This window comes from Stegostoma tigrinum, chromosome 24 (assembly GCF_030684315.1).
Source record: "Stegostoma tigrinum isolate sSteTig4 chromosome 24, sSteTig4.hap1, whole genome shotgun sequence".
NCBI classification, from domain to species: domain Eukaryota; kingdom Metazoa; phylum Chordata; class Chondrichthyes; order Orectolobiformes; family Stegostomatidae; genus Stegostoma; species Stegostoma tigrinum.
The window spans coordinates 45,037,508-45,064,817 of NC_081377.1; the positions used below are offsets into that span (position 1 = coordinate 45,037,508).

At 39.3% G+C, this 27,310-nt stretch overlaps 2 protein-coding genes across 5 annotated transcripts in view; one reads left to right on the top strand and one right to left on the bottom strand.

Moving 5' to 3' along the window:
- Window positions 1–2,132: 2,132 nt before the first annotated feature.
- zbtb8os (zinc finger and BTB domain containing 8 opposite strand) lies at window positions 2,133–13,466 on the bottom strand. The gene is made up of 7 exons (XM_048558028.2): window positions 13,337–13,466; window positions 12,502–12,526; window positions 11,208–11,329; window positions 6,942–7,024; window positions 4,234–4,286; window positions 3,094–3,130; window positions 2,133–2,986 (listed from the first exon to the last, which is right to left on the bottom strand). The coding sequence occupies exons 1-7, from the start codon at window positions 13,416–13,418 to the stop codon at window positions 2,900–2,902; spliced, it is 489 nt and encodes a 162-aa protein (XP_048413985.1). The 5' UTR covers window positions 13,419–13,466; the 3' UTR covers window positions 2,133–2,899.
- Window positions 13,467–13,485: 19 nt separating this feature from the next.
- iqcc (IQ motif containing C) overlaps window positions 13,486–27,310 on the top strand; it is a 61,650-nt gene continuing 47,825 nt past the window's right edge. Inside the window, exons 1-6 of one of the 4 annotated variants that reach the window (XM_048558025.2) lie at window positions 13,514–13,604; window positions 17,013–17,099; window positions 18,611–18,754; window positions 22,560–22,950; window positions 23,452–23,573; window positions 23,741–25,389. In XM_048558025.2, the coding sequence (XP_048413982.2) occupies window positions 13,536–13,604; window positions 17,013–17,099; window positions 18,611–18,754; window positions 22,560–22,950; window positions 23,452–23,573; window positions 23,741–23,779 (852 nt within the window). In that variant the 5' untranslated portion in view covers window positions 13,514–13,535 and the 3' untranslated portion in view covers window positions 23,780–25,389. Of the gene's footprint in view, window positions 13,605–17,012; window positions 17,100–18,610; window positions 18,755–22,559; window positions 22,951–23,451; window positions 23,574–23,740; window positions 25,390–27,310 lie in introns of those variants that run through there. The other 3 variants (XM_059654414.1, XM_059654415.1, XM_059654416.1) reach the window with 3 other exon arrangements.

Below are 27,310 nucleotides of genomic sequence, written 5' to 3' on the forward strand. Positions count from 1 at the left end.
AATTGTATGCTGTTCAAAATCAGGCAGGATTTTGGCAGATTAGATACAGGATAACTGTTTCCATTAGTAGTGCGATTGAGAATTACAGAACAGTAATTTTAGGTATTTGGTTCTTTCATCAATATTGATGAGGTAATTATTTTTTAACATTATGATCTGGAACGCAATGTGACGCAGATGCAGCACCCAAGGAGAAAATGAGATGACAATTTTTTTCCTAACAGAGAGCTGGTAAGTCAACAGGCCAAATGGCTTCTTTCAGAACTGCAATCATTACATGATAACTCCTCAGAGTAATGCTCAAGAGGAAGTCCATATTTATAAATCAAGCACATGATCTAAGATCACTACTGCCATCTGTAGGCAGGCACAGATATTACTTTATATTCACATACAAATTCCTTCCATCTTACTGTTTGACAAACTCAAGATTTTGGTGAAACGGTTATAAAAACACACGTCTAAAATTTGAGGCAAGACTGGAAGGCATTGATAATGTCCCAGCCTTTGTGCAAAACCTCCAGGTTCAAGTTCCACGCTAAAGTGGAAGTCATAATTAATTTAAAGTTTAACTCTGGTGCTTTCACCTCAGAAGCTGCCAGACTTGCTGAAATGCTCAAGAATTTTGTTTTTATTTACTATTGGGCTTGTTAGTTTTACAAGGAGTGTTCTCAATGCCATTCAATAAGTTGATACTTAGCCTAGCAATTCTTCTACATCTGCCTAGTGTTTCACAGGTGTAAAACATGTACGAAGTCATGCTTTTAAAAAATTTTTCAACAAGGTAGTAAGGATGTCCTACTTCAGTGGTACAGGGCATTCTTGAGACTACATTTTAAGCACACTGTGCAGTTCTGGTCTTATTTAAAGTAGGACCTACAGGCTTTGGGGGCTCATCAGAGTGGATAGCTGGAATGATTGGTTGAGGAGAGATTGGACAGATTGGGTTTATTTCCACTGGAGTCTAAAAAAGTGAGGGGTGACTGAAGTCAAATGTATAAGATTCTAATAAGTCTTGACACGGTGAACATGAAAACAATGTTTCCTCTTTTGGGTCAATCTGGAACGAGAATGTTCTGTTTTAAAACTAGGAAAGAGACTGGGTGAGACACTCTGCAGTCTTAAAAACTTGTTGTTTCAAGCCATTCAATATTTTTCAGATTGCTAATGTGAATCAATCTCATTCTAAAATTATCCAGGATCTAAGGGAATGTGGAATTCAAAACAAACAGATCAGTGATTATGTCATCCAATGGCAGAGCAAGGTTGAGGGCTGAATGGCCTACTTCTGCTACTGTCTAGTATGCTTGAATGAGGAAAATATTTTAACCCCCACTGAAGAAGGGAACGGAGGTGGGTATGTGAAGAAAATTGTACTAACTCTGTCTTACTTTCTGGAAACTGTCTGAGGTGTAACATGACTGTTCTTGAAGAAAAAGTCTTGTATTCACATCATGCCACAGGGCAAAGTGTTTATCACCAATGGATTACATCTGAAAGAGAGTAAGTTAGGTGTGTAAATGTGATAAACACTCTAATGAGCAATGCCACAGAAGTCACAGCTAAATGAACATGATCATTTTGACATCAGACATTTTAACAGCTTTATTATAAAACATAAACTCAAAACAATATTTTTTGTAAAGCTGAAAAATCCAGCACAGCTTAAATAATAAATTGGCATAATTATAAAGGCCAACTCTTCATGGATTCATTGAAGCAATCCAAAATATCAAATTCTATTGTAACAAATTAAAATAGAAGAAATTACTGAAGAAACTTAACAGGTCACAGCATTTGAGGAACGAAAGCAGAGATAACGTTGGAGTCCGGTGAATCTTCTGTTAGAGCAAAGGGTCCCTGGACTCAAAATGTTAATCCTGTTTTCTCTCCACAGATGCTGCCCGAGTTTCTCCAGCAATTTCTGATTTTGCTTGTTTCAGATCTCCACATTTGCAGCTTTTTGTTTTAAATTATTTTGTAAATTGGTAGCATCACAGAGCTTCTTTAAAACAAAGCTACATATAATTGAGCTTTTTAAATAATTCTATACAAACAAAGAATTAAAGGTTCTATCCCACTGTCTAAATGATTTTGCAATAGAAAAGACACACTCTTGTGTATTACTACTGTGATAGTTTAGCATTTTATTTTCCCAAACCTATATTTAACATTGAATGTGCAGAAAAAGTTGATGGTGCATTACATTTTTGTTTTATCCTGCACCATCTGTGGCACTGAGTACAAGTCTCATTAAAACACTACATTGCTGCATGGAAAAGTAATCCCTTTTGCACTGCTGATGAACTGATTTGGGATTCACTGGAAGTGTCATTCAGATTTCTCAGTCATGTCTTTTAATTTGCAAAAGTTACATATGCAATAAAAAATGTAAGTTTTCACTAACAATAACTGCAACTTCAGTCAATCTTCAAGAAGGTCTATCCAACAGCAGTGACATTGCCAGTTCTTTCAGTCATTTCTGAAGGAAATTTTAAGAATTCATCCACTTCAACAAGGTGACAATTACATTAAAAGAAAAAAAAAACAGGTGAAATTCAGAACTGCTCTTGATTGGTTGGACTAATATTTCTCCTAGATAGGACATAGCAGTCCAGTTCATTAGATCCATCTACAGTTGCCAAATCATCCATTCTGATTATGTTTCACTTAAAAAGGCAGACTACAGAAGACCTGGTTCTTCTGTGACCTGTTATTGTGAATCTTTTAATCAATTGAAAAGGGCTGGATCTTAAACATAAATAGTTGAGACTATTCTCCTGATCGGGGCACTTATCTGTCTTACACTATCTGAATCAGTTATTACAAGAAAAAGTCAAAGTTTACACTGCACACATTTCAAAATACACAAGAAAAATTAAAACCATTTAAATGAAAATCAAATATCAACTATAACAAAAATTTGAGGTTTCTCTTCTTCATGGATCTGCATCGCTGAATATGTGATGGCTTTGACTTCAGTGCCCTGGAAGAGTAAAGGAAGTGGCTGAATCAATTTTAGTCAATTCCTCAACTAACAAATAGTAAATAGAAATGGTGTAAAATGAAAAGTAAAAAATATTCTCGTCTTACCTGAGGATGTTTGTCCAAATCAAACTCTTCTCCCCACCTTATAGGGAAAAATAAAGCACCTCTGGTTAGGTTTTGAGTGAGTTAATAGAAATCAAGCATACTTACAAACAACTATCTTATTATGCACCTCCCCATTAGGAAATATACTTTGGAGAGCCACCTATTTGCTATTAGGGCAAGGATAAAAGGTTGAATATTCTTAAAACACTAGTTAAATGGGCACATTTAAATGAACTACAATACTGCTAACCACACATATAATTATTACATTTTAATAAATAAATAATATTAAAATTAGAATCTAAACACATGCTCTAATAGCGTGTATTTGATGTTAAACTGATTTTCAATACTTGGGAATACTTATCCCAAAGCTAAAATGGAAAAAAAAACACCTAATTTCAGTCCACCTGTTAGATTTCTTCTTTCTTCCCTGATAATGTTTCAGTCATATTACTCAAGTGATTAAAAAAAACACACGAAAATGACACAAGTCAATCCATAACACCAACTGAATATGATCACTATTCAAATTTTTTAAATGTTTAGAATGGGATTTTGTGCCGATAAATTTCCTTGAATATTTTAGATTGGAGTTATGCTTGAAATAATAAAACTGCACATATTACTGTACCAATTTTTGAAATGTTGACAATATTATATTTTGAACACAAATACAAAATTAATAACCAGCTAGAATGCTACATCCTTGTTTTTTTTGCGGCTGTCTTTAGGTCTGCCCTTGCTGAAGCAACAACCACACAGTCCAGCTTTAGACTTCTACAAATGTCACTCAAGCTGGTCACACAGTAGTTAAGCAGGTCAGGCTGGGAACCAGTAACTTACTTCCAAGCAGCAGCATTTGGCTGACACTTCTCATAATGGTAATAGAGTTGCACAGCAACCTGTCATTTTACAAATCACAGGTGGAGAAATGCTTTGAGGGAAAGTTAAAAACTTTAAACATTAAATTACATACAAAAGATTAAAGTCCAGGAAGGAAACAAAATGGAGTATTTCAGAGACAGTACACACATTCCAAATAACCAGCTGGGCTCAGATCATCAATTCTCTAAATTTGCAGTAGTTTAGATTAATGGTTGATATACCAAATTGTTCAAGTTTTGTCATCGTACCTACCCAATTGATCGAATCTTATAATTAACTCTATCCATGTGAATCACTTTCATCTCCTGAAAGAGAAATTCAAGACAGTAAGAATAGCGATTTTAAAAATCTTAATTGACAGTTAGAAATCAGGAATTTCTGATAAACTCCAGTGAATTTCTTGAAATTGGTAGTTTATACTGTTATAGTACCAACATTTACAAAGAAAAACAGTCATTTTGTTGAATTATTTGAACAGATAGCATATGAAAATAGTAAGGATTTTTCAATTTATAGTTATGGTAGCTCCTCTTAGGGTTAAATTGATCAAAAGATCAAGAAGGCTCCAGATCTCAGCTGCAGTTTGTACTAAGTGAGCTCGTCACAAGCCTGACAGGAGGTCAGATATCTAGGATTACAAGTGGCATCAGCAGCCCCAGAAGAGGAATGGTGAAATTAAGGGTGGCTGCCATTCAGCAGCCTCTGCTTGGGCAGTTTGTGCCTGATTGACTGCGAACAGAAATGAGGTCAAATGGGACAACCTGCCAATCCTATTTAAGTTCAGAACTGAAACACGGTGACCAAAAGCACCCATACAACTTCCCTCAAGCAAAGTGGCAATGGCTGGAGAGAAAAACACTTCATAAGGTCTCATGTCAGAAAGCACAACATGTCAGAAGCAAGTTCACCTTCATTTTTTTCACACTGTAACCTTTCAATTTTAGCACAGCTCAAGTATTTGCAATGTGGAGGAAATGGAAGAGCCATTATTGTTTTCTAAATGGTATTTGCATTTATTGACACATGAAGTACACCTCAATGGCCAAAGGTTCACAAACAAAAGTGAAAATTTAGCTCAAATTTTTGTACAAACTCTTCATTTTTTAAAAACCTGCTTTCTCAAGAGTACTTTGCAAATAATTTACTATATGATCTTGAGATTAAAACTTAAATCAGTGCAGAAACACAGACTATAGACTGAATCCCAACAACCTCACGCAATGTTTTATAAAACACTTACACTTATAACCTGTGCACTAGTGTAACTCCTTTGCTCTTTTGGGGGCTATACTTTAGGGGCCTGGAATTGACACTCCAATTCCACCTCCAAATCTTACTGCTTACTCACCACCTTCTCTTCCTTAAGATTGCCATCTGTGAAGCATTTTAATTATCCTTCCTAATCCCCTTCTTTGGTTTGGCGACGGTTATATTTTTATATCTCTGAAACAGTGCCGGATTTTACAAACACTAAATGCAAATTGCTGTTTCAAAAACGATTTATTTTATTCTTTTTAATTATTTTAGATCTTTACTGCATATCCTCCAGTATACTATTTTTTCATGTGAACATAGAACATTAATGGGTAATTTCAATATAACCCAATGATTAGGCCAAAAGAATAAGTAGGCACAGAGGAATCAAAAGAGTGCCTACTAAATGAATAGCAAAAATGAGCATGCAAATACATTAAGTGATTAGGAGACAAATGGAATACTGTTGTTTATTGCAAGGGGAATGGAATATAAAAGTAGGGATGCTTTGCTGAAGTTGTATATAACATTTGTGAGCCCACATCTAGAGTGCTGTATGCAGTTTTGGTGACATTATCTAAGAAAGGATGTAAATGCACTACATATAATTCAGGGAAGGTTCATGTGATTGATGCCTGGGGTGGAACTTTCCAGACTCACTTTAAAAGTAGGACAGGCAATGGAACTTAATTATATCAGAGGCAAAAACTCTGTTGCCTGATGGGGCTGGGTTTATTGTTTTGTTCTCAGAAGTTATGTTCCTTCACTGTCACCGGGTCAAAAATTGTGAAACTGTCTTTCTACAGTACCGTGGAAGTCCATTCATTCCAAGTACTGCACTGGTTCAAGAAGGTAGTTCATTAACTTCTCAAGAGGCACTTAGGGATGGGCAGGAAGTGCTGATTGAGCCAGTGATACCCACATCCCATATACAAAGAACAAGAATGAATCTTTCAGGTTCGTCAGCTTTTCTGACCTTCACGGTTGTGAACCTATTCGGGATTTATTAGCATGTCATAAATTCTCATCAAGTCCCCCAGCCTGTTGGAATTACGTACATGGATATAAATGTGATAGCCAAAAACAGGAAAGATGTGTGTTCACAAAAACAACTATTTATACATGTGTCTGGCAGTTAGACTGCTTCCCTCAAACTCTGGCGAGTAAAAACTTCCATCAGTAACTTGTCCCCTTCGTAATCAAGTTGCAAATACTACAATGAAGGTGTCTCCATGGGGTGAAGTCCCTCCACGCTGATCAGCTCATACACAGTCTCAGCTGTATTCTGTCTGACTTCTTGCTGTAAACAGTGTTTGAGGTGATGCCTGCCTAGGCCAATAAGCCTGTGTAAGAGAGGCAACCACACAGCTTGACATCAACAAACCAGACCAGGGCAGACAAGTGAGGTTGAACTTAAAATTGCCAAGTCTTCTGGCTGTGTCATAGCATCATAGAGATATACAACACAAACAGACACTTTTGATCCAACTTGTCCCATGCCAACCAGATATCCTAAATAAATCTAGTTCCATTTCCTAGAATTTGGCCCATATCCCTATAAACCCTCTAAATGTTTAAAACAGGCATTTCACAACACCCATCACAGCCATAGTTTAAAATGACTGAATCATTCCCAAGTGCTTAATGAGGTAAATTTTAATGTCATTTCACACCTATCTAACTTCAATCTTAAAATGATCACTGACCCTTGGAATGAAAAACATTTCTGCGCTGAATCGATAGAGCCATTCATCCATAAAATTGTAGAGCAGAGACAACATGTCATGTCCTAGGAGAAAACAGACAAAGCAAAAATAAATAAGTTACAATAGAATATCAAACAGTAATTTTATTTCATATCATGCAAGCACTCCCAGGACCTGGAAACCAGAAAATTTACCGAACTCTGGTGATCAGGATGCAACCAGTTAGTCACTTGACAAAGTCAAATGATGCTCCACTTCAACAAAATGAAGAAAAACAAAAGTTCCTACACTTGAAACACTGACTTGCCTGGTCTCTCCACAGACGCTGATTTGATCTCTAAGTTTCTAGTAGTTCCTTTTTTTGTTATAGATAAATGCATATACAAAATGTGGTAACCAGCAGTAAGTTTTCAGTGAACATCTGCCAGAGAAAACAATGCCTGTTTGTTCAAATGGTGTCCTAATAAGATAATAAAATCTGCAAGGAATATTGTATTAGAGCTTTGAAGAAATTATCTTCTTATAGAGTCGATAGCCAGAGACTATTTCCCAGGGCAGAAATGGCTAGCACGAGGGGTCATAGTTTTAAGCTGGTTGGTGGAAAGTATAGAGGGGATGTCAGAGGCAGGTTCTTTACGCAGAGAGTTGTGAGAGCATGGAATGCGTTGCCAGCAGCAGTTGTGGAAGCAAGGTCATTGGGGTCATTTAAGAGACTGCTGGACATGCATATGGTCACAGAAATTTGAGGGTGCATCCATGAGGATCAATGGTCGGCACAACATTGTGGGCTGAAGGGCCTGTTCTGTGCTGTACTGTTCTATGTTCTATGTTCTATCTCATAAACAACTGAAAATCTGTTGTAATTGTACAAAGCACAAACTGTAGACTCTGAAAGAGGAAAATTAGGAGATCTTCAAGGGCATTAAGGCCTTGTTCATTTTCTACAGATTCCTGTATTTTACAATCAACAAATACTGAAAAAAGAACCTCGAAATGGTCAGTCACCAGGTAGTAACAAATATTTTCTGCAATCATAGCATTGATTTCTTGAGGTAGGAAGGTTGGAAATTCCATTCTGTGGCTGGTGTGAAGTGCCAGCTGCTAAAGGGAAGCACTGAGGGTGACTCAATCTTGTTGGAAACACCCAGCAAACTTTATGGATAGTTGTTCCCAGTAGGAACAGGAATCAATCCCCCAATAGTTCCAGTTGAACTATGCATGTGAACAAGGGACAAGAGTAGACAATTTAGTCCTTTGAGACTGCTTCATCATTCAATAAAATCATAGTTGATCAGGTTTTAACATCAACTATACATTCTTTTATACCTCTGATAATCTTTCAAACCCCTGTAGCCAAGAACCTACCTCTGCCTTAAAATATTTTAAGGATTCCACATCCAATGTCTTTTGAGGAAGGGAATTTGAAAACTCACCACCCTCCGAGAAAGAAACGTTTTAAATTATCACTGCTTTATTTTTAAACATGATCTAGTTATAGTTTCTTCCATAAGAAGAAATATCCCTTCAACAGCCACCTGGTTGGTCCCCTCTGGATCTTTTATGTTTTAATTAAGTCACTTCTGACTTTTCTAAATTCCAGAGGATGTAGACCTATCCTGTCTAGCCTTTCCTCATAAGCCTCATTCATTCCAGGTATTAGTAAACTTTCTTTGAACAGTTTCCAATCCATTAACATACGTCCATGAGTACAGTGACTAGTACCAGATACAGTACTCCAGATGCTGTCTCACCAGAGAGATGTCTAACTGAAGCATAACCTCTTTTATATTCAGTGCCCCTCACAACAAACCATAGTATTAGCTTTCCTGAATATTTGCTGTATCTGCATTCCATCCTTCTATGATTCATACACTAGGACAGCCAGGTTTCTCTGCATCCCAGATCTGCAAACTCTTATCATTCAAATAGTGCTTTTTTAAAAATTCTTTCTGCCAAACTGGATAACTTCACACTTTCCCACATTGCACTTCATTTATCAAATCTTTGCCCGCTCAAACTATCTATATCCCTTTGTAGGCTTCCTAACAGCTCAGTTTTCGACCTTTGTGTCTTCAGCACACCTTTGATTCCTTGATCCAAACGGCTTACATAACTGTAAGGAGTTGAAGCCCTAGCAACAATTCTTGTGGCACACCATTCATGGCAGCCTGCCAGTCTGAAAAAGATCCACAAATTCCTACTTTCATTTCCTGTTAGCAATATGCTCTTCACCTACACCACAAGTTACAGGTTGATTGATACAGATTGATTAAATACGATTTCTCTTTGAGAAAACCATGAGGGCTCCACCTGATTACCTTGAACAAGTGCCCGATTATAACATCTTAAATAACTTGAACACTTTCCCTATGACGGATATTAACTTAACAAGAACGCAGTATCCTGCTTTCCAACTCCCACCCTTTTTGAATAAAAGAGTTACATTAGTTATTTTCCATTCTAAACAAAACTATCCCTGAATCTACAGAGGTGTAGAACATTAGAACCAATGTATTAATATTTCACTGGTTACTTCTTTTAATACTCTCAGGATTTGGGACCTTGTTAAGTCATAGTTCCAATAATTTACTCAGTATTACTTCATTCGTAATTGTAATTTTGACTTCCTCCCACCTTTTCAACTCCTGATATACAGCCATTTCTGGGATGCTACTCGTGAAGATAGAAGAAAAATGTCTGATCAGAAAGTATAGCCTGCTGAAAACAGGCCTCGATCCAGTCCCAGGAACTAAGCATGTCCTGATTTTACAGCAAATATTTGTAACTGATTATCTTTAGCAAAATACCCTCAAGACAAGAAATTTTAATTGGAATCTCCTTATCAAAGCAGTAAGGCTACATTTCAACTTCCACACCTTCAATTAGCTGAATGCCTCTCTTCTGTATAACTAAGGAACCACACCTAAAGTATTCCAATGACTCTATTTGGAACAGGGCAGGGCAGTGAAAGACCCATTCAGCCAAACGTCAGCACACGCAACTATCTGCACAATTAACTGTTAAAGAATAGGTCAAAAATCAATATCTGCAGGGAGCGCCTCAATGAACTTTAAAATTTCTGAAGTAAACACAACATAGGATCAACAACTGCGTCACTGCTTGCCCAACCCACTGGCAGGAATTCAATCACAGTTAGAGTACACATCAGAGACAATGGGAACTGCAGATGCTGGAGAATCCAAGTTAACAAAGTGTGGAGTTGTATGAACACAGCAGGCCAAGCAGCATTTTAGGAGCACAAAAGCTGACGTTTCGGGCCTAGACCCTTCTTCGTCAGGGTCTAGGCCCAAAACATCATCTTTTGTGCTCCTAAGATGCTGTTTGGCCTGCAGCGTTAATCCAACTCCACACTTTGTTATCTCTAGAGTACACATCAAACTGGTTGCCACATTCTAACTGAGCAGGGAGATGGAGAATGGCAGACTGTTGAAATTATGGCAAAGTCTTTTGCTGATCTCAAAACAAATAAAACAAAGATTTATTTATCATATCAGCTTACTGCGTTAAGTTTTTGCATCAGAAAGTTTGCAGTGATTCAATTTATGACATTAGCTTATCTATCAGCTTAGCCCATTTGTTAGAACAGTACCCAATTATTTTAGTATTAACATTTTTAAAACAAATTTTTGTTATAATTTGCCATCAGGTAGGCAACTTGTTGCTACCCATTAATGGTAATGGAGACCAGGCATCAATTCCCATTGACTTCCTTTCTAATGAATGTACCCCACTGTTACTTTCTGTACTGATAAGCAATTGAGCAGGTACCAAGGACTCAATATGCAAGTGTGAACTGCCTCTAATTTTGTGGATTGACAGAGTCATAATGGCCATTACACTCCAGATCACCTTTCCACTTAATTGAATAGTGCTTATTAAATTAATATTTGATAAAAAATTCTCTTCTAACAAAAATTATTCTATTTTTCGAAAATTTATTTGATTGCACAGAGGATCAAGTGTACCAAGTTTAATACAGTGTTTCACATTTATCCTCTTCTCCAAACTTCATGGGTAGTAAATGTCTTGAGGCTCACACTTAAACCAAGTAAATTATGTCCTGTATCCTCATACCTTCATCTCAAAAAAATGTGAAACATGCAAAATAATCCATTTGGAACCAAAGAAATGATCTAACCGCCCTGACACTTGAGCATACTAGCCTAAAGAGGAATGTGTCACGGAAATGTTTTGTCTATTGAAAAATTATACATACAAACGTACACAGAACGTCACCATAGTTACCTTCAGCCTCTACTTCAATTGTTGTTAATGGCTGCACCGTTTCAATATCAGTCATATATCCAAACATAGCCATTACAACCTGTTCAAATGCCTCTTCTAATGTATCGCCCCATGAATGTAACCTGTAAAAAGTAGCAATTTCATGGACTTCAGCACTGGAAATTAACTGTTTCATAAATGTAACACACAGATTGCCAACTCTGTTATATTAATCACAAACTATGAAGTTAGTGGCTGTCAATTACTTTCAACTACAAATCCCAAAGGGTCAGCCAGACAGAAATCAGATCATAGAATGGTATGACAAAAGACTGCACAATAACAAAGCCTTTTTAAATTAATTTTGAAGGACAGTCACTACTGGAGATCTGGTTGATCTTTTAGGAGCTTGTGGAACAGAGGTGTATTTCTAACATTTACTGTTTGTATATCAGTTGATATAGCATACAAATAAGACGACTCAAACATTATACACAATATCTGCAAATTTTCCAATTACAATTAATAGGAACTAACTTGGGAAAAAAAGTGTATAACTGGTAATATATATTAATTTCTCCTACCGGTGTCAACAATTGCAAGGCCTGAAAATACTCCAATATTGATGTTTCTTAAAACATTTCCTTTACAGATCGTTCCAGTTTGCAAAGTTAAATTGCAATTATGGTGCATCTTGTGTTCCACAATTCAAGTAGAATATGCAGAACATCTTATATACATGTCATAAGATTAAAATCTCAGTCACAACACTAGATTGAATGTGTTCCTCATTTCAATAATCTTCCTGTAAGTAAACATAGTCCGACAAAGTTTTCAGACAGCCATTGATATTTTGGGAGAATTATAAAATTATTTTCCTGCAAAAAGTGAATACAGAATGTACAATTTGTTTAAACTTACAATAAATTTTGGAATTCCTAGCCCCATAATTTCATTACTATGATTGATAAAATTTAATTCTTTTTAAATTCAATTAAATAAAGTTTAAGTTGATGTGATGATTAAGCTTAACACTTTGAAGAAGGTAGCTTATATATACACTTTAAGAAAATAAGCTCAATAAAACCAACAGTTGATCTGGAACAAAAGCATTCAAATATTTGTTATGAGAAAGACGATACAACAAAATTCACATAGTGAGTCAATGTGGAATCCCAAAGTTGCAATAAAAGCTGGCATGAATCATAAAATTCAGATATTACAGGTTACTTCCCAAGTATCAAAGAACTGTGTATTCCAAATTGTTTTTAATAGCTAACTGTTTCCATAAAAAGTAGTTGTTTTAAGAACTTACTGTACATCTGCAGTGTGGTCCAAGTCTAAGAACAAATAAAAAATCAAAGTTACAGAAATTAAAAGCTGAAAATCATTTTTATAAACCTTGTCATTTTATAATACATGAGATTACAATGTACCGCGACTAAGATGACCCACTATATCAAAGAAAACAATGACACCGGCAGCTGTATTTGTTTAATTTACCCCACAACACTGGAAACAATTATGGATTATTTGCTCACTTCCTGCTGTCTTAATTGGTCACCGTGACTACGATTTATCTTGGTTGAGATTTTGCCCAGTGTTCTAGTGAAGATATCATACTTTACTGTCTGGTGATACACGGGAGGCTGAATGTTCTGGGTGGCGATTAGCACATTCTGCTTTTTACCTACTCAACAATTAAATGTGCGCTTTCCAGGTCAGGTGCTGGGCAGCATCGAGAAGCTAGAATAAATCACAAACCCCTTAACTTTTCCAGGTCCAGACCTAACTGCACCTTCCCATTTTTAACTCGGCTGCGAGCATCTGACAACATTTGTTTTTGATTCTTAACCAAACACAGAGAATGTTTGAGAAACTCAGCAGGTCTGGCAGCGTCTGTGAAAGAGAATTAATCAGTCAATGTGTAGAATTTTAGATCGGGGATTAGGCTTGATTCTTAACTTGAAGAGTCCAGCTAGACTCCACTCCCAACCCGATTACGTCTCAACCCTCTACACCCACAAGGCCCAGGCTCCTTCTCGCCACCATCCCTCCTCCCTCCACAGTCTGCCTGGGAACGTCCTCGGCTGGAACCTGGGGCCCGGTACTTCCGCCACAAAGGCGGCACTAGACGAAGCTGCACTCACATTCGTACTTCTTGCTGACGGGCGGATATTTCTCCTTCACCGCTTTCTGCGCCGCGGTCAGGGAATACTCCCGATCGTCCATCGACCCGCCGAGAGCCTCCTCTGCGCATGCCGACAGGACCGGGTCCCATCCCTCGCATCCCCGGATGGACTCACTGAGCGGCACCCGATTGGCTGAACAGACTGTCCGTCATCAACGATGAGGTCACCTCCTGCCCTTAGCAAGATGGCGGTGGGCGAGAAGAGCGACGGTTTGTGTCTTCTTCAGGTGAGTATAGCGTGTGACCTTTCAGCTTCAGTGGAGTCATTTGTCCCTTCAGTGAGATACACGAGGACTCTTAATGCCAGAAAGTCTGAATGCTGTCGATTGTCGAATATTGAAAACTTGTTTTATCATTGAAGCCAGGTGGTTACCATGGTAACAACTCAGTGCATTTCGAAGACTGGATTTTGTGAACCCCCTCCCTCTTTTAGGCTTGTCACAGTTCAATGTTTGAACAGAGAATGGATGTGATCTTACTGGAAAGGATGTAGAGGAGGTTCACCAGGAAGTTGCCTGGATTGGAGCCATTCTTCTCTGAAGGGGGGCTGAACAGGCTGGGGCTGTTATTCTCAGAGCATTGAAGGTTGAAGTGTGGGAACTGATTGAAATGTATGAAATCTTGAGGCGTAGAGACAGAATAAATAGGTCAAAACATTTCCCCTTTGTGGAGGGATCAATGACCAGAGGGCATAGATTTAAATTAAGAGGTAAGTGATTTGGGGGCACTTAGGAAGATTTTTGAAAAATCATAGATGAGAGGGATAGAATCATTGAAATTCACTGTTTAAAATGGTGATAGAGACAAGAGTCATCACAAAATTTAAGCATTTAAATGATTGCTTGAAGTGCTGTAACAAATAAGGCCTCAGGCCAAGTACTCCTCACAGCGCCAGGGACCTGGGTTTGATTCCAGCCTTGGGCAACTGTTTGTGTGGAGTTTGCACGTTCTCCCCGTATCTGCATGGGTTTCCTCCAGTTTCCTCCCACAGTCCAAAGATGTGCAGGTTAGGTAGATTGGCCGTGCTAAATTGTCCGTAGTGTTCAGGGAGGTGTAGATTTGGTGGGTTATAAGGGGATGGATCTAGGTGGGATGCCCTGAGGTTCGGTGTGGACTTGTTGGGCCAAAGGGCCTGCTTCCACACTGCAAGGATTCTTCTATTCTATTGTTCTACTATTCTACTGAAAAATGGGACTAGAGTAGATAGGTTTTGATGACTGGCTTGGACGAGATGAGTTGAAGGGCCTTTTTCCATGCTACAAAACTCTATATATCTGACTCACTCAATGTTGGAGTAGTTTTGCTTGCTTAATCTTTTAATATTTGATTTAATTTTATCATTGTTACATGTATTGAGAGACAGTGAAAGTATTGTTTTGCATGCGATACAGGCAAATCATATCTTACATAAGTACATCGAGATAACAGAAGTGAATGCTACAGAGAAGGTGCAGAGAAATATCAACTTTGATATATGAAATGTCCACGTAAAAATCTGCCAAAAAGCAAGAAAAAAGAAGCCGTTCTTGAATCTTTTGGTACATGTTTTCAAACTTCTATCTTCTGCTTGACGGAAGTGGGTGGAAGAAAGTATAACCAGGGTGGGATAGATTTTTGATTATGTTGGCTACCTTCCTGAGACAGTGGGAAGTACAGGCAGAGTCAATGGACAGCAGGCTAGTTCCTTGATGAACTGGGCTGCATTCACAATTCTGTAATTTTTTTGTAGTCTTGGTTAGAGCAGTTACCATGCTATGCTGTGATATATTTGGATAGGATGCATTCTTTTGGTGCATCTATAAAAATTGGTAAGAATTACAATGGACGTGCAAATTTCTTTAGCCTTCTGAGGAAGTAGGGGTGTTTATGTGCTTTCTTGACTGTAGCATCGACATGGATGGACCAGGACAGATTGATGGTTATATTCACTCCTTGGAAGTTGAAGCTCTTGACCATCCTCACCTCAGCACTACTGATACAGACAGGGTTGTATACTCCACTTTGCATCTTGAAGTCAATGACCAGCTCCTTAATTTTGCTGACATTGAGGGATAGATTGTTGTGTTTACACCATGCCACTAAGCTCTCTCTTTCTTGTTTAAGATCTGACTCACTATGATAGCGTCATTAGCAAACTTGTTAATAGATTTCAAGCAGAATTTGGCTGCGCAGCCTTGAGTGTATAAGGAGAATAGTAAGGCTCTGATTACACAGCCTTGCAGGGCACCAATGTTGAGGATTATTGTGAAGGAGGTGTTGTCGTCTGCCCTTATTGATTATAGTCAGTGAATCAGAGAGTTGAGGATCCTTTTGCAGAGGGAGGTACAGAGTCCTAAGAGTCTCAGAGTTTGAAGATGAACTTGGCTAGAAATATGATGTTGAAAGTGGAGTTGGGGTATGACTTAGGTGTCCTTGTTATCCAGATGTTCCAGTGTAGGGTCAAGGGAGATGGGAGATGCTGTGGACTGTTGCAGCAGTAAGTGAACTGTAGTATATCAAAGTAATCTGGGAGGCTGGAGTTATGTGTGCCATTTCTCACCCCTTGAAGCAATTCATAATGATGGCTATCAAAGCCACCAGTTGGTAGTCATTAAGACATGCTGCTTGATTTTTCTTTGGTGTCTGGATGATAGTGGTCTTCTTGAAGCAGATGGGAACCACAGATCATACAAAGGAGAGGTTAAAAATGTCAGCAAATACTCCCACCAGCTAGTCTGCACAGGATTTGCGTGCACAACTGGGAACTCCATCAGGCCAGTTGTTTTCACTGGGTTCCAGTGCCATGGGCACAGGTTTAAAAAGGCATAGAGCTTTGTGTAGAATGGGAACTGAAGTTGGGATTAGTTTAGAATGGTGTCATGGATGGCACAGATGTGATGGATCAAAGGCTGTGTTTGTGTGCAGTACTGTTCTATGAAGTAAATGCTGTCTTTTCCTGGAGACTGTAGAGATAATATCACTGAATTGGTAACTCAGGTCTGAGCTAATTCCCAGGGTTATAGATTCAAATTTTGTCATGACAGTTGGTGGAATATAAATTTAGTTAACAATTCTGAAATTGAAACCTAGGAGATGTTGAAATGAGCATTCGTTGACATTTTAAAACAAAAAAATCTCAGTGATGAAAATCTGCCAGCCTTATCTGTCTGGCCTACACGTGACTCCAGACCCACAGCAGTATGGTTAATTCTTAACTGTCATCTGAAATGGTCAATCAAGTTCTAGAGCAGTAAAGGATGTACATTAGATGTTGTGGTTGCCAATGAAATAATGAACAATGCACAATTAAGTCTGTTTTAATGTTCATAAACACATTTGTCCGTATGGCCCTTTGAATCTGCTCTGCTATTAAAGATGATCATTATATGATATAAAGTAGTGACTGAAGAGACTAGATATTGCCAAAACTATGAGCCCTGACAGTATTCCAGCTGAAGACCTGTGCTCTTAGCCACGTTGTTCCAGTACAGTATTGGCATCAACCTGACAGTGTGGAAGATTGCATGTGCCCAAAAAGCAAGTCAAATTAAACACAGCCACTTACAGTCTACTCTTGATCAATAGTGAGCGAAGGTAGGTGTTCTCAACAATGCTATCAAAGACATTTACTCAACAAAATCTGTTCACTGTTTCAGTTTGGAGTCTGTCCGGGCTATTCAGCTGCAGATCTCATTAAAACCATCGTTCAAACAAGGACAAAAGAGCTGAAGTACAAAGCTGAGGTGAGATTGACAACCCTTGACATAAAGACAGAATTTGACCAAGCATTGCTAAGGATACCTATGTCAGGCTTCTACCTATTGACTACAGCTCTGCCTTCAACACTATAATTTGAACCTAATCTCCAAACGCTGAGACCTAGGTCTCTGCCCTGCCCTCTGCAACTGGATCCTTGACTTCCTGACCCACAGAGGATGTCAGCGTGGATAGGCAACAGCACCTCCTTTAAGACAATCCTCAACGCTGGTCCCCTCAAGGCTGCGTACTCAGCCCCTTACTGTACTTCCTGTACACATGACCTTGGGGCCAAATTTTGTCTGAACTCCATCTATAAGTTCGCTGACCACACTACTGCTGTAGGCCAAATATCAAGCAATGACAAGATAGAATACAGGAGAGAGATAGAGTGCTTGGTGGCATGGTGTAAAGATAATCTGTCCATCGACATCAGCAAAGCTAAAGATCTGATCGTCGATTTCAAAAGCAAGGAGGAGGGCATGTCCCTGCCTACACCAATGTTGCTGAGGTGGAGTTGCTCGAGAGTGTCAAGTTTCTAGGAGTGATGATCGCTAACAATTTGTCCTAGACCACCCATGTTGATACCGTAGTCAAGAATGCACAATGACCCTTCCTCTTCCTCAGGAGGCTAAGGAAATTCAGTATGTCCTTAAGGAGTATGGAATGAACTGCCAAAGGAAGGGGTAGAGGGTGGTACAATTACAACATTTAAATGATACCTGGATGTGTATATGAATAGGAAGGGTTTAAGAGGAATTTGGGCCAAATGCTGGCAAATGGGACTAGATTAATTTAGGATATAGGATCTGTTTCCGTGCTATACATTTGACCCTTACCAACTTTTACAGATACACCATGTAAACATTCTAAGTGGATGTATCACAGCTTGGTACAGCCACTGTTCTGCCCAGGACTGAGAGAAACAGTGTTGTGAACACAGTCCAGTCCATCACACAAGCCAACCTTCCATCCACACTTCTCTTCCAACCTCTTCCATCAGGCAAAAGATACAAAAGGTTAAACATTTTTCCCCACAGATTCAAGAATAGCTTTTTTGCCACTGTTATTAGACTTCTAAAGTACAGGGGTAGATGAATAGGTCTGCGTGGGTTGCTGTTGGGGTATTGTGGACTTATTGGGCCGAATGGCCTGATTCCATACTGTAGTGATTCTATAATTCTATGATATAGGAGCTACTTGCTTAAAAAGTAATATTTTTTCATAAAAGTCAATATTTATTGAATTGTCAACATTTTTGTTAAGCACATCTGTTGTGAAAAATTAGTCAACAGAGCTGACTGTTATTTTAAAAGTCTTGCAATCATTTTCCTTTAACTTATTGGTAAATGGTCAATGTTCAGTGCAAGTGACAAGTTCTTTACATATTTCTACCAGTACAGTGGCTGGGGCTTTTGTTTATTTTAGAAAAAAACTCTTTGACATATAATTCTTGCTGTTACATGCATTTATTTTCTCCACTCTGTCCCCTTTCTAGGCTTGTGTTAGAGGTTATTTGGTGAGAAAAAGTTTCCAGCGTTTACGCCAAGACTATGAAAATATTGTAAAAGAAATCGAGGGAGATGTGCTCTTGTTGGAGTGGGATGGCAAGGTGTTACCAAGGCCTAAATTTAAGGAGCAGGTACCTTTCACTGGATAGCGAGTGTGTTAATTTCTGTATGTATGGCTATCTTTTTGAGTACCTTGCCTATCACAACATCTGATACAAATTTTAAGAAACAAAGCCAATCTTTTGCATTTTACAGATAACACTCTTCAGAAATATAAATGCTGAAGCCATAGCCTTTTCACAGCCAATTCAGCAATCTGATCCAAGCCCCACACAGCACTTAATCTTTGAATGAAGTTACTCAGTATATACCTTATATAAGATAGCCTTGATAAGTGGCACAAGCCTGTAGTTTAACAGAAAAATGATGCAGCTTTGAAATAATCAGATATCTGCCCAGCATCCACATTGGAGCAGCATAGAACTTAAACCTCAATACCTCTGTGTTCTTGCGGCGATCACTTAGGAAGTCTTTCCAAATTCTACCTCTCTTTCTTTCCTTCTACCCCACTCTCACTCAGCCACTCACCGTAGTTGTAACAGCAGCAAATTATTTCATTGAGTATCTTGAGTCATATTTATTCCTTAATCATCATCATGCTGTCTCCAGTTTGTTATTTCGTTGCTGTTTGTTTCTCTTGTTATGCTCAAGTTGACTCTTGCCTCCATTGAATTACAACAAGGCTTACCAATAAAGAAAAGTTCAGAGTGTGTGGTTTGCTTTGGGATATCCTGAACAGCATAATTTTTTGTGTTATGTCCTCCTTCTGTTCTGATGTAGCTGGAAAGAATCTTGAGAGCTTTACAGCTAACTACTTCAGTCTCTTTCAATCCCCCATTTGACTGAATGCTTTTCAGACCTTCTTCTGTTTCTTTGAGCTGTAAGCAATCCCTATCTACTGTTCTCCTGAGAACAGTTTTCCTTTAAGTCTATAAAGAAAAATATTTGTTTGAATCTAATTTATCCTTGCACAAGACTAAGCAACTTGGCTTTGCCACGTGCTGTTGTTTTAACTTCAGACCATATGTGGTTTCCTTTAGCACAGGCGTATTTTAGAGGTTTTCCATTTTTCATTTTTGGGGTTGCTCTGTCAATCTCAGTCAGATCCTGGACCAACATTATGAAGCACACTGATTTGAAATCTCCAACAGAGTTTCTAAATACCTTCCAGTCACAATCAATGGCATAACCACCACTGAATCCCCTACCATCAATACCTGGAGAATTCCTGTTGGCCAGAAACTTATCTAGACCAGCTAAAGAAACAATGTTTACAAAAGTGAGTCAGCAGCTGGGAAATCAGCAGCTAGTAACTCACCTACTGTTTCTTTGATGCTAGTCAATCACCAAAAAGTTACAAATCAAGAGTGTGGTGAAATGCTGTCCACTTGCCTGGATGTGTGCAGCTCCAACAACGTTTGTTTAAACTTGAACTCAACCAGGACAAAATAACTGACTTGATTTGCATTTCATCCACTGCGTTAGGCACTTACTGCTTCCAATATCTGTGCAAAGTGGCAGTGTATGTAGCAGCTACCATATTCATTGCTATAACTTGCCATGGTCCCTTTTGACAGCACCTTCCAAACCTGCAACCTTTTACAATTTAGGTGAACAAGATAAAGTGCATATGGGAACACCACCATTAGTAAGTTCCTCTCCACATCATGCACCACCCTGACTTGGAATATATCACCATTCTTTCATTGTCACTAGGTTAAAATCCTGGAACTCTGACCCCAACGGCATGGTTATGTTCTTCCATCACATGGACTACAGCACTTCAAGAAAGTGGCTCATCACCACCTTCTGAAGGACAATAAGGAACAGTCATAAAATGGTCAGGAATTGCCTCCTCACATCATCAAGATGGCAGCAGAGGAGGGCTCTTGTGCAGGAGCTCATCTGCTCTGACTACCTTTCTTTGTGTTCTCGTGTTTGTTGTTTTTCTTTACTTAGTTACATCCCTTTACTTACCGGTGAGGAATCCCAGCACGGACTCGATTGTGTCAGTATGCACCCGTGGTGGCGGCGAGTGGGCCGCTGTTTATTTTTCCGGGGCAAATATAGGACCTGGCATTGAAATGCAAGAGCAGGTCAGAGGCTAGAAATACTGTGGCAAGTAACTCACCTCTTGATTCCCCTCTGTCCCCCATCTAGAAGGCACAAGTCATGTTGGAATATTCCCCACATGCCTGGATAAAGTGCAGCTGCAACAACACTCGAAGCTCAACACCATCCAGGACAAAGCAGCTCATTTGATTGGCACTACACCACAAACATCTGCTTCCTCCACCACTGATGTTCCAGAGCAGCAGAGTATACTATCTAGAAGATGCACTGCTGAAATTCACCAAAGATCCTCAATGACCACTTCCATCTAGAAGAACAAGGGCAGCAAATACCTGGGAACACCACCATCCTTAAGTTCCCCTCCAAGCCACTCACCATCCTGACTTGGAAATATAACACTCTTCCTTCACTGTCATTGCGTCAAAAACCTGGAATTCCCTCCCTAGGGACATTGTGGGTCAACCCACAGCAGGCAGACTGTAGCAGTTCAAGAAGGCAGCTCACTATCACCACATCAAGGGCAACTAGGGAAAGCCAGCAATGCCCACATCTCAACAGTGAATGTTTTTTAAAAAGTCGGAAGCTGCTACATAACAATTATGTACGGTGAGGTAAGCCAAGTGGTGAAAGATGGAACCTGAGGATGAGCGACTTCATGATTGGGTTTGGTCTGGTGCTGTCACTGATGAAGTAGTGGTGGAAGGACATCACAAAAATATCATCGAGGTGGGCCCAGCGGCAGGACATATGATTCTGACGTTGGCAGCTCTGATGCATGTGATCAGACATTGGCAAGAGGAAAATCAGCCCAGCAGTGAAAGATAGTGCGTGAAGAATGGCAGCCTCGATATTGGTTGGATCCAGTGTAGATGGTAGCGAGGCAGTGAAGGAGGAATGGCGGTGTAGGCGTCGTTGATGAGCTGGCTCAGGACTGATCAATTGTCTTGAAGATATACCTTTCAATTTTTAAACTTATTCTTAAAGCATTCAAAATAGCGCCGCATCGTGGTGACTGTGGAAAAGCTTTTCACTGTATTTTACTGCTTTTCCACTGTAAATTACAAATAGCAACATCAAATCATAAATCATAAATAAATGTTGGCCTTGCCAATCATGCTCCCAAGCCATGAAAGACTCAGAAAGTCCCTAATGTTTATTGTTCCTCCAAACCACTGAAACAGCCTAACCTTTGAATAAAAATGAACAATATCTTCTCGTTACATTTCACATGGTTCTCAGTTCTGAAGAAATTTCACAGACCTGAAACACTGACCCCACATCTGTCCCACAGCTGCTGAGTATTTCTAGCAATTTTGGGATTTGAGGTGTACCAGGTACAGTAAGATGTTGTCTTGGTGTGCAATCCAATCCAGAGGTGCTACAACAAGTACAATAACTTGATTCCTGTTTGTAAGATAAAAGTGATATGGATATTGAGGTATTGTTTTTCAAGAATTTTGATGATACAGTAAAGATCACTGGCTAAAATCATTTTTTTATTGTTTCATTTGGAAAGTCTTAAGCTAGAAGCCTAGAATGTGTAGATTTGATAGAACAGCAGAAAAGCCTTACTGAGTGTTAGCAGTATTGAAAGTGCCTACCTGCAGTGGCCTAACTTCTATAAAGAGCACATAACATACATGTACACATTTATTTATGTGGAGACTTCAGTCGGCATCGTTTCCTGGCTAAACTAAATTGAAGGATCCTGGCTTCAAGCATTAGCAACAATTAAGCTTTCTTTTCTACAAGGATTAAGTCTAGAATTTGGTGTTATAGGAATTCTTTTTACTACTTTGACAGAATGCAAGAAGAAAAGGCATGAGCAGTGTCATTGAGAGGACAGCATGTGAAACGCTTTGCCCTGAAGGTGAAAAAGGTGGAATTTGTGGACAATTTGAGGGCAATGAACCAGAAAAGGATGATTGTGAAATCGGAATCTCCTCAATCAAAGGAAATTTTCCTGCATTGGCTGAGCACCTGGATGTTCCTGGAATTTTGACTGGAGCTCCAACGACATGGGGACAAGCATCCAATAAAATTGAAGGTGTTATTCAACCTTTAGAAATGGAAAAAGCATCCCCTGCAAGTGGTGATGAGAGAAAAGAATCTGATACTACACTGAACTTTACTGATGTAACATCTGTTTGGAATAGTACAGTACTGGAGGATTCAACCATTGTTCTCAGTACAGGTAATGCACAAGATCCATTGAGTTCTACCCCGAAGGGTAATTAAACTTGTTTTTTTCTGTAATGCACTAATGATCACGGAATGTTCTGAAATAGTAAGTTCTGCAGATAATTAACATTGACCTTTTGGTCTGATTATGGGTCTTGAAGTTCTGGAATTATTCACAGATACATTAGATGCTACGATAGGAAGCGGTTGCTTTCTATAGAAAACCTTAAAATATTTCTGCTGTCTTCCGCATGTATTTATGTTTGAAAGTGTTCCTATTTGGACCTGATTACTTGCACTACTAAAAAACTGTTCAAACAATGTGCCTATCTCACATGCAATAACACTTGTTTTGATTTTTGATTTTTTTAAAAAAATTATGAAATTTTTTTTAAGTGGGTATAATTTTGGAATAAAAACACTCCTTTCCATTTTAACACTGAACTGTAATAAAATAGAAGAATGAAGTGGTGAAAAACTACATGCTCCCAAATGTTCATTTCTAAATTTGCAGAATCATTGTGCAAATTGCAAAAGAAGGAAATGCCAACAACACTAGAAGGGATACAGAAGTACAGAAGCAGCCTCGCAATGGAACTCTTGTGGCTGCAACAGGCCATTGCTAGTCGTAAAAATGTAAGTATTGAGTTAGTATGTATTGAAGGAATGTATTGAATCAGTATGCTATATTTTAGAAATAGCCCATCTTCCTGGTGCAATCTTATAAGAAATTGATTGTGTGTACTTTGCGCGAGAGAAAGAGATTTATCCTTTCACTGTGGTGACCTAATTTATTTTGACAGTATTTGATACTGAAGCAACGATTGAGAACTCCAGAATGAATATGTGGTTTCAGAATTGGCAGAACCACAAGAAGCTGATCCAAACAAGTCATGGAGAAGTTCATCATTGGAAGTTACCTAAATATAAGAGAAATGATATCACAGATTAAATCTGTATGTGGTAAATGCAGTGAAGTGGAACCTGGTGGAAACTGTTTATAGAGAATATGAGGTTAAAAGAATGCTAACACTTAACATAATGCATTCTTTGAAGCAATATTGCAGTTTGTATGTTCCAGGATAAGGTCCTGCCATACTTCTGTTCAGCTTTTGGCCATAATTTATTTCAGAAAGTAGTAAACCTTTCATATTTAATATGCCGTTTATTTACTTGTGGCTGGCGTCCTGGCTAGTGGACAGTGCAACTCTTGATAATGTTGGCATCCAGCAAGATGCTGCTAATCAGTTCCATCCTTCATCAATTTGTTGGGATGTGCTTTAGCTATTTGACTCTAGTGGGAAAAGGAAGTATCTGCTGATCATTTGAATTGTCTTTTTGCATTTTCTCTTATTGTGCTTAAGTCTCTACATTCTTAAGAAATAAATAGAGCCTGAATGTTTCCTGGACTTTTCCGTCAAAATGACCATCTACCAAAATGTGCACTTTTGTGATGTAATATGTTCATTCACTTTAAAATACTGTCTGATAGTTTTTTTATGCAATCTGTTATAAATTTGTAACATTACAGAATTATTTCTGAATTGTGCACTTTACACCGCAGTCTGAAAGTTCATCAAATTTAGTGCAAATATATAGTAATTTTAAGTTTTAAGATCATTTTTTAAATATATCAAAGTTTTATCATAAGTCATCATTTTTTAAAACAATAAAAATGAAACTTACGCTTGGATCACAGCTGTAACATTTGTTACCTGATTCACCAGCCCATAAATTTTGCAGTTGGTGATGCAACTGAACAATCATTTACACTTAAAATGTTTGAAGTGTTTGTTCCCAGCACATTCATTCTGTGGGAATCAATCCCTGTTTATGGTATTTCCTGAAGGGAAACACTCCATTTAATGTTCAATCAGAGTTACTTATCTCTGAAAGCAGGGAGCTGGATCGATTCCTCAAACTGTTCTTGTTCGACTCTTAATATTGCCACTCCTGGCTGTTACCATGTAGAAAGTTACTGTTTTATAAGTGATAATTCATTGAGGGCAGGACTCCAAGCAGCTGTTAATATTGTTGCGAAGTTGGCTAGTGTGCTTGTGGTCTGGGATGCGGAAGTTAGAATCTGGTGTTTGTAAAATCCTAAGGGGAAAGCATTGTATGCTCCCTATAAAAGCTGATGTGCTTTTAATATGCTTAGAGATTTAATAAAAATGTCTGTGGGCAACTTGAAGGTCTGTAAGTACAGAGAGCACTCAAATTGAAACATTTGTATGAAAAGACCATACAGTTAGCAGACCAAACAGCAGCTTTGTTTTGCTGTCGAAACAAAGCTCAAATTTAGCCAATCAATTTGAACCAGGAACTTAGATACCAAAAAGCAATTAAATTTAAATCTGATGTTTTTAACAACATAGGAACAATCCTATCGTAAGAAATATTGATATGTCATCAAGGCCATAAAAGAAGGGGCATTTAGGCAAAGGCAGGAGAGAAAATTACCAAGATAATAAAGTGTGAAGCTGGATGAACACAGCAGGCCAAGCAGCATCTCAGGAGCACGAAAGCTGACGTTTCGGGCCTAGACCCTTCATCAGAGAGGGGGATGGGGAGAGGGAACTGGAATAAATAGGGAGCGAGGGGGAGGCGGACCGAAGGTGGAGAGTAGAGTACAGGTGGGGAGGTAGGCCGGGGATAGGTCAGTCCAGGGAAGACGGACAGGTCAAGGAGGTGGGATGAGGTTAGTAGGTAGGAAATGGAGGTGCGGCTTGGGGTGGGAGGAAGGGATGGGTGAGAGGAAGAACAGGCTAGGGAGACAGAGACAGGCTGGGCTGGTTTTGGGATGCAGTGGGTGGAGGGGATGAGCTGGGCTGGTTGTCTGATGCAGTGGGGGGAGGGGACGACCTGGGCTGGTATTGGGATGCGGTGGGGGAAGGGGAGATTTTGAAGCTGGTAAAGTCCACATTGATACCATTGGGCTGCAGGGTTCCCAAGCGGAATATGAGTTGCAGTTCCTGCAACCTTCGGGTGGCATCATTGTGGCACTTCAGGAGGCCCATGATGGACATGTCATCTAAAGAATGGAAGGTTGCAGGAACAGCAACTCATATTCCGCTTGGGAACCCTGCAGCCCAATGGTATCAATGTGGACTTCACCAGCTTCAAAATCTCCCCTTCCCCCACCGCATCCCAAAACCAGCCCAGTTCGTCCCCTCCCCCCACTGCACCACACAACCAGCCCAGCTCTTCCCCTCCACCCACTGCATCCCAAAACCAGCCCAGCCTGTCTCTGCCTCCCTAACCTGTTCTTCCTCTCTCCCCTCCCTTCCTCCCACCCCAAGCTGCACCTCCATTTCCTACCTACTAACCTCATCCCACCTCCTGGACTGACCTATCCCTTACCTACCTCCCCACCTATACTCTTCTCTCCATCTTCTGTCCGCCTCCCCCTCTCTCCCTATTTATTCCAGAACCATCACCCCATCCCCCTCTCCGATGAAGGATCCAGGCCCGAAACGCCAGCTTTTGTGCTCCTGAGATGCTGCTTGGCCTGCTGTGTTCATCCTGCTTCACACTTTATTATCTTGGATTCTCCAGCATCTGCAGTTCCCATTATCTCAGAGCAAATTACCATCTGCCAGAGTTAACAGCTGTCAGCTCTCAAGAAAGAATTGCTGGGTCTCACAGTCTTCTCTATGCTTTAGAGAAAGCATCATCTATATCGAAGGTACTTACTGCACAACTAGTTAATATTCCTTACAGAGCATTTGACAGAGAAAGTGTTCCTGACAGAACGTTCAACGGAGAAGGCACAGAACATTCCGGAAGACATGTAACCATTTCGAGAGACACTAAATTCTATTTTCTTTTACATAAGTGGAACTTCTATTTATTGGAATAGCATATTAGTAGAATCTTATTTTATTTGGGAATAGTTAGTTAGAGGGGTTTTATTCGATTTGTAATAATTTAGTTAATTTGTTCAGAGTTAGATAAATAAATTTTAACTTGTTGATGGGAAAAGTGGGTGTCAGGTTTATTTAATCACTACAAGTTGCTAAAAGGCAAGCTATACCACTTTTCACACTCCTTTTTGTTTACAGATTATAGGGCGAGGCGCTCCTCTTTGATAACTAAAACAAAAACACACGGGGGGCATGGGGTCAAGCTCTGCTTTATAACAATATAGTTATTTAGGGTCTGTGAAAATGATAGAACAACAATCTTTAGCACAAAGCAAATGCAGCTGAAAACGTTATGAGCCAGTTTTCCTTTCAAGGGTTAGGAGGTATAAACATATCAGTGGCAGCACTACATTGAAATCCACAAACCTGCCTGCCCTGGTCGACCCATCGTCTCAGCCTGCTCCTGCCCCACTGAACTCATCTCCACCTATCTGGACTCCATTTTCTCCC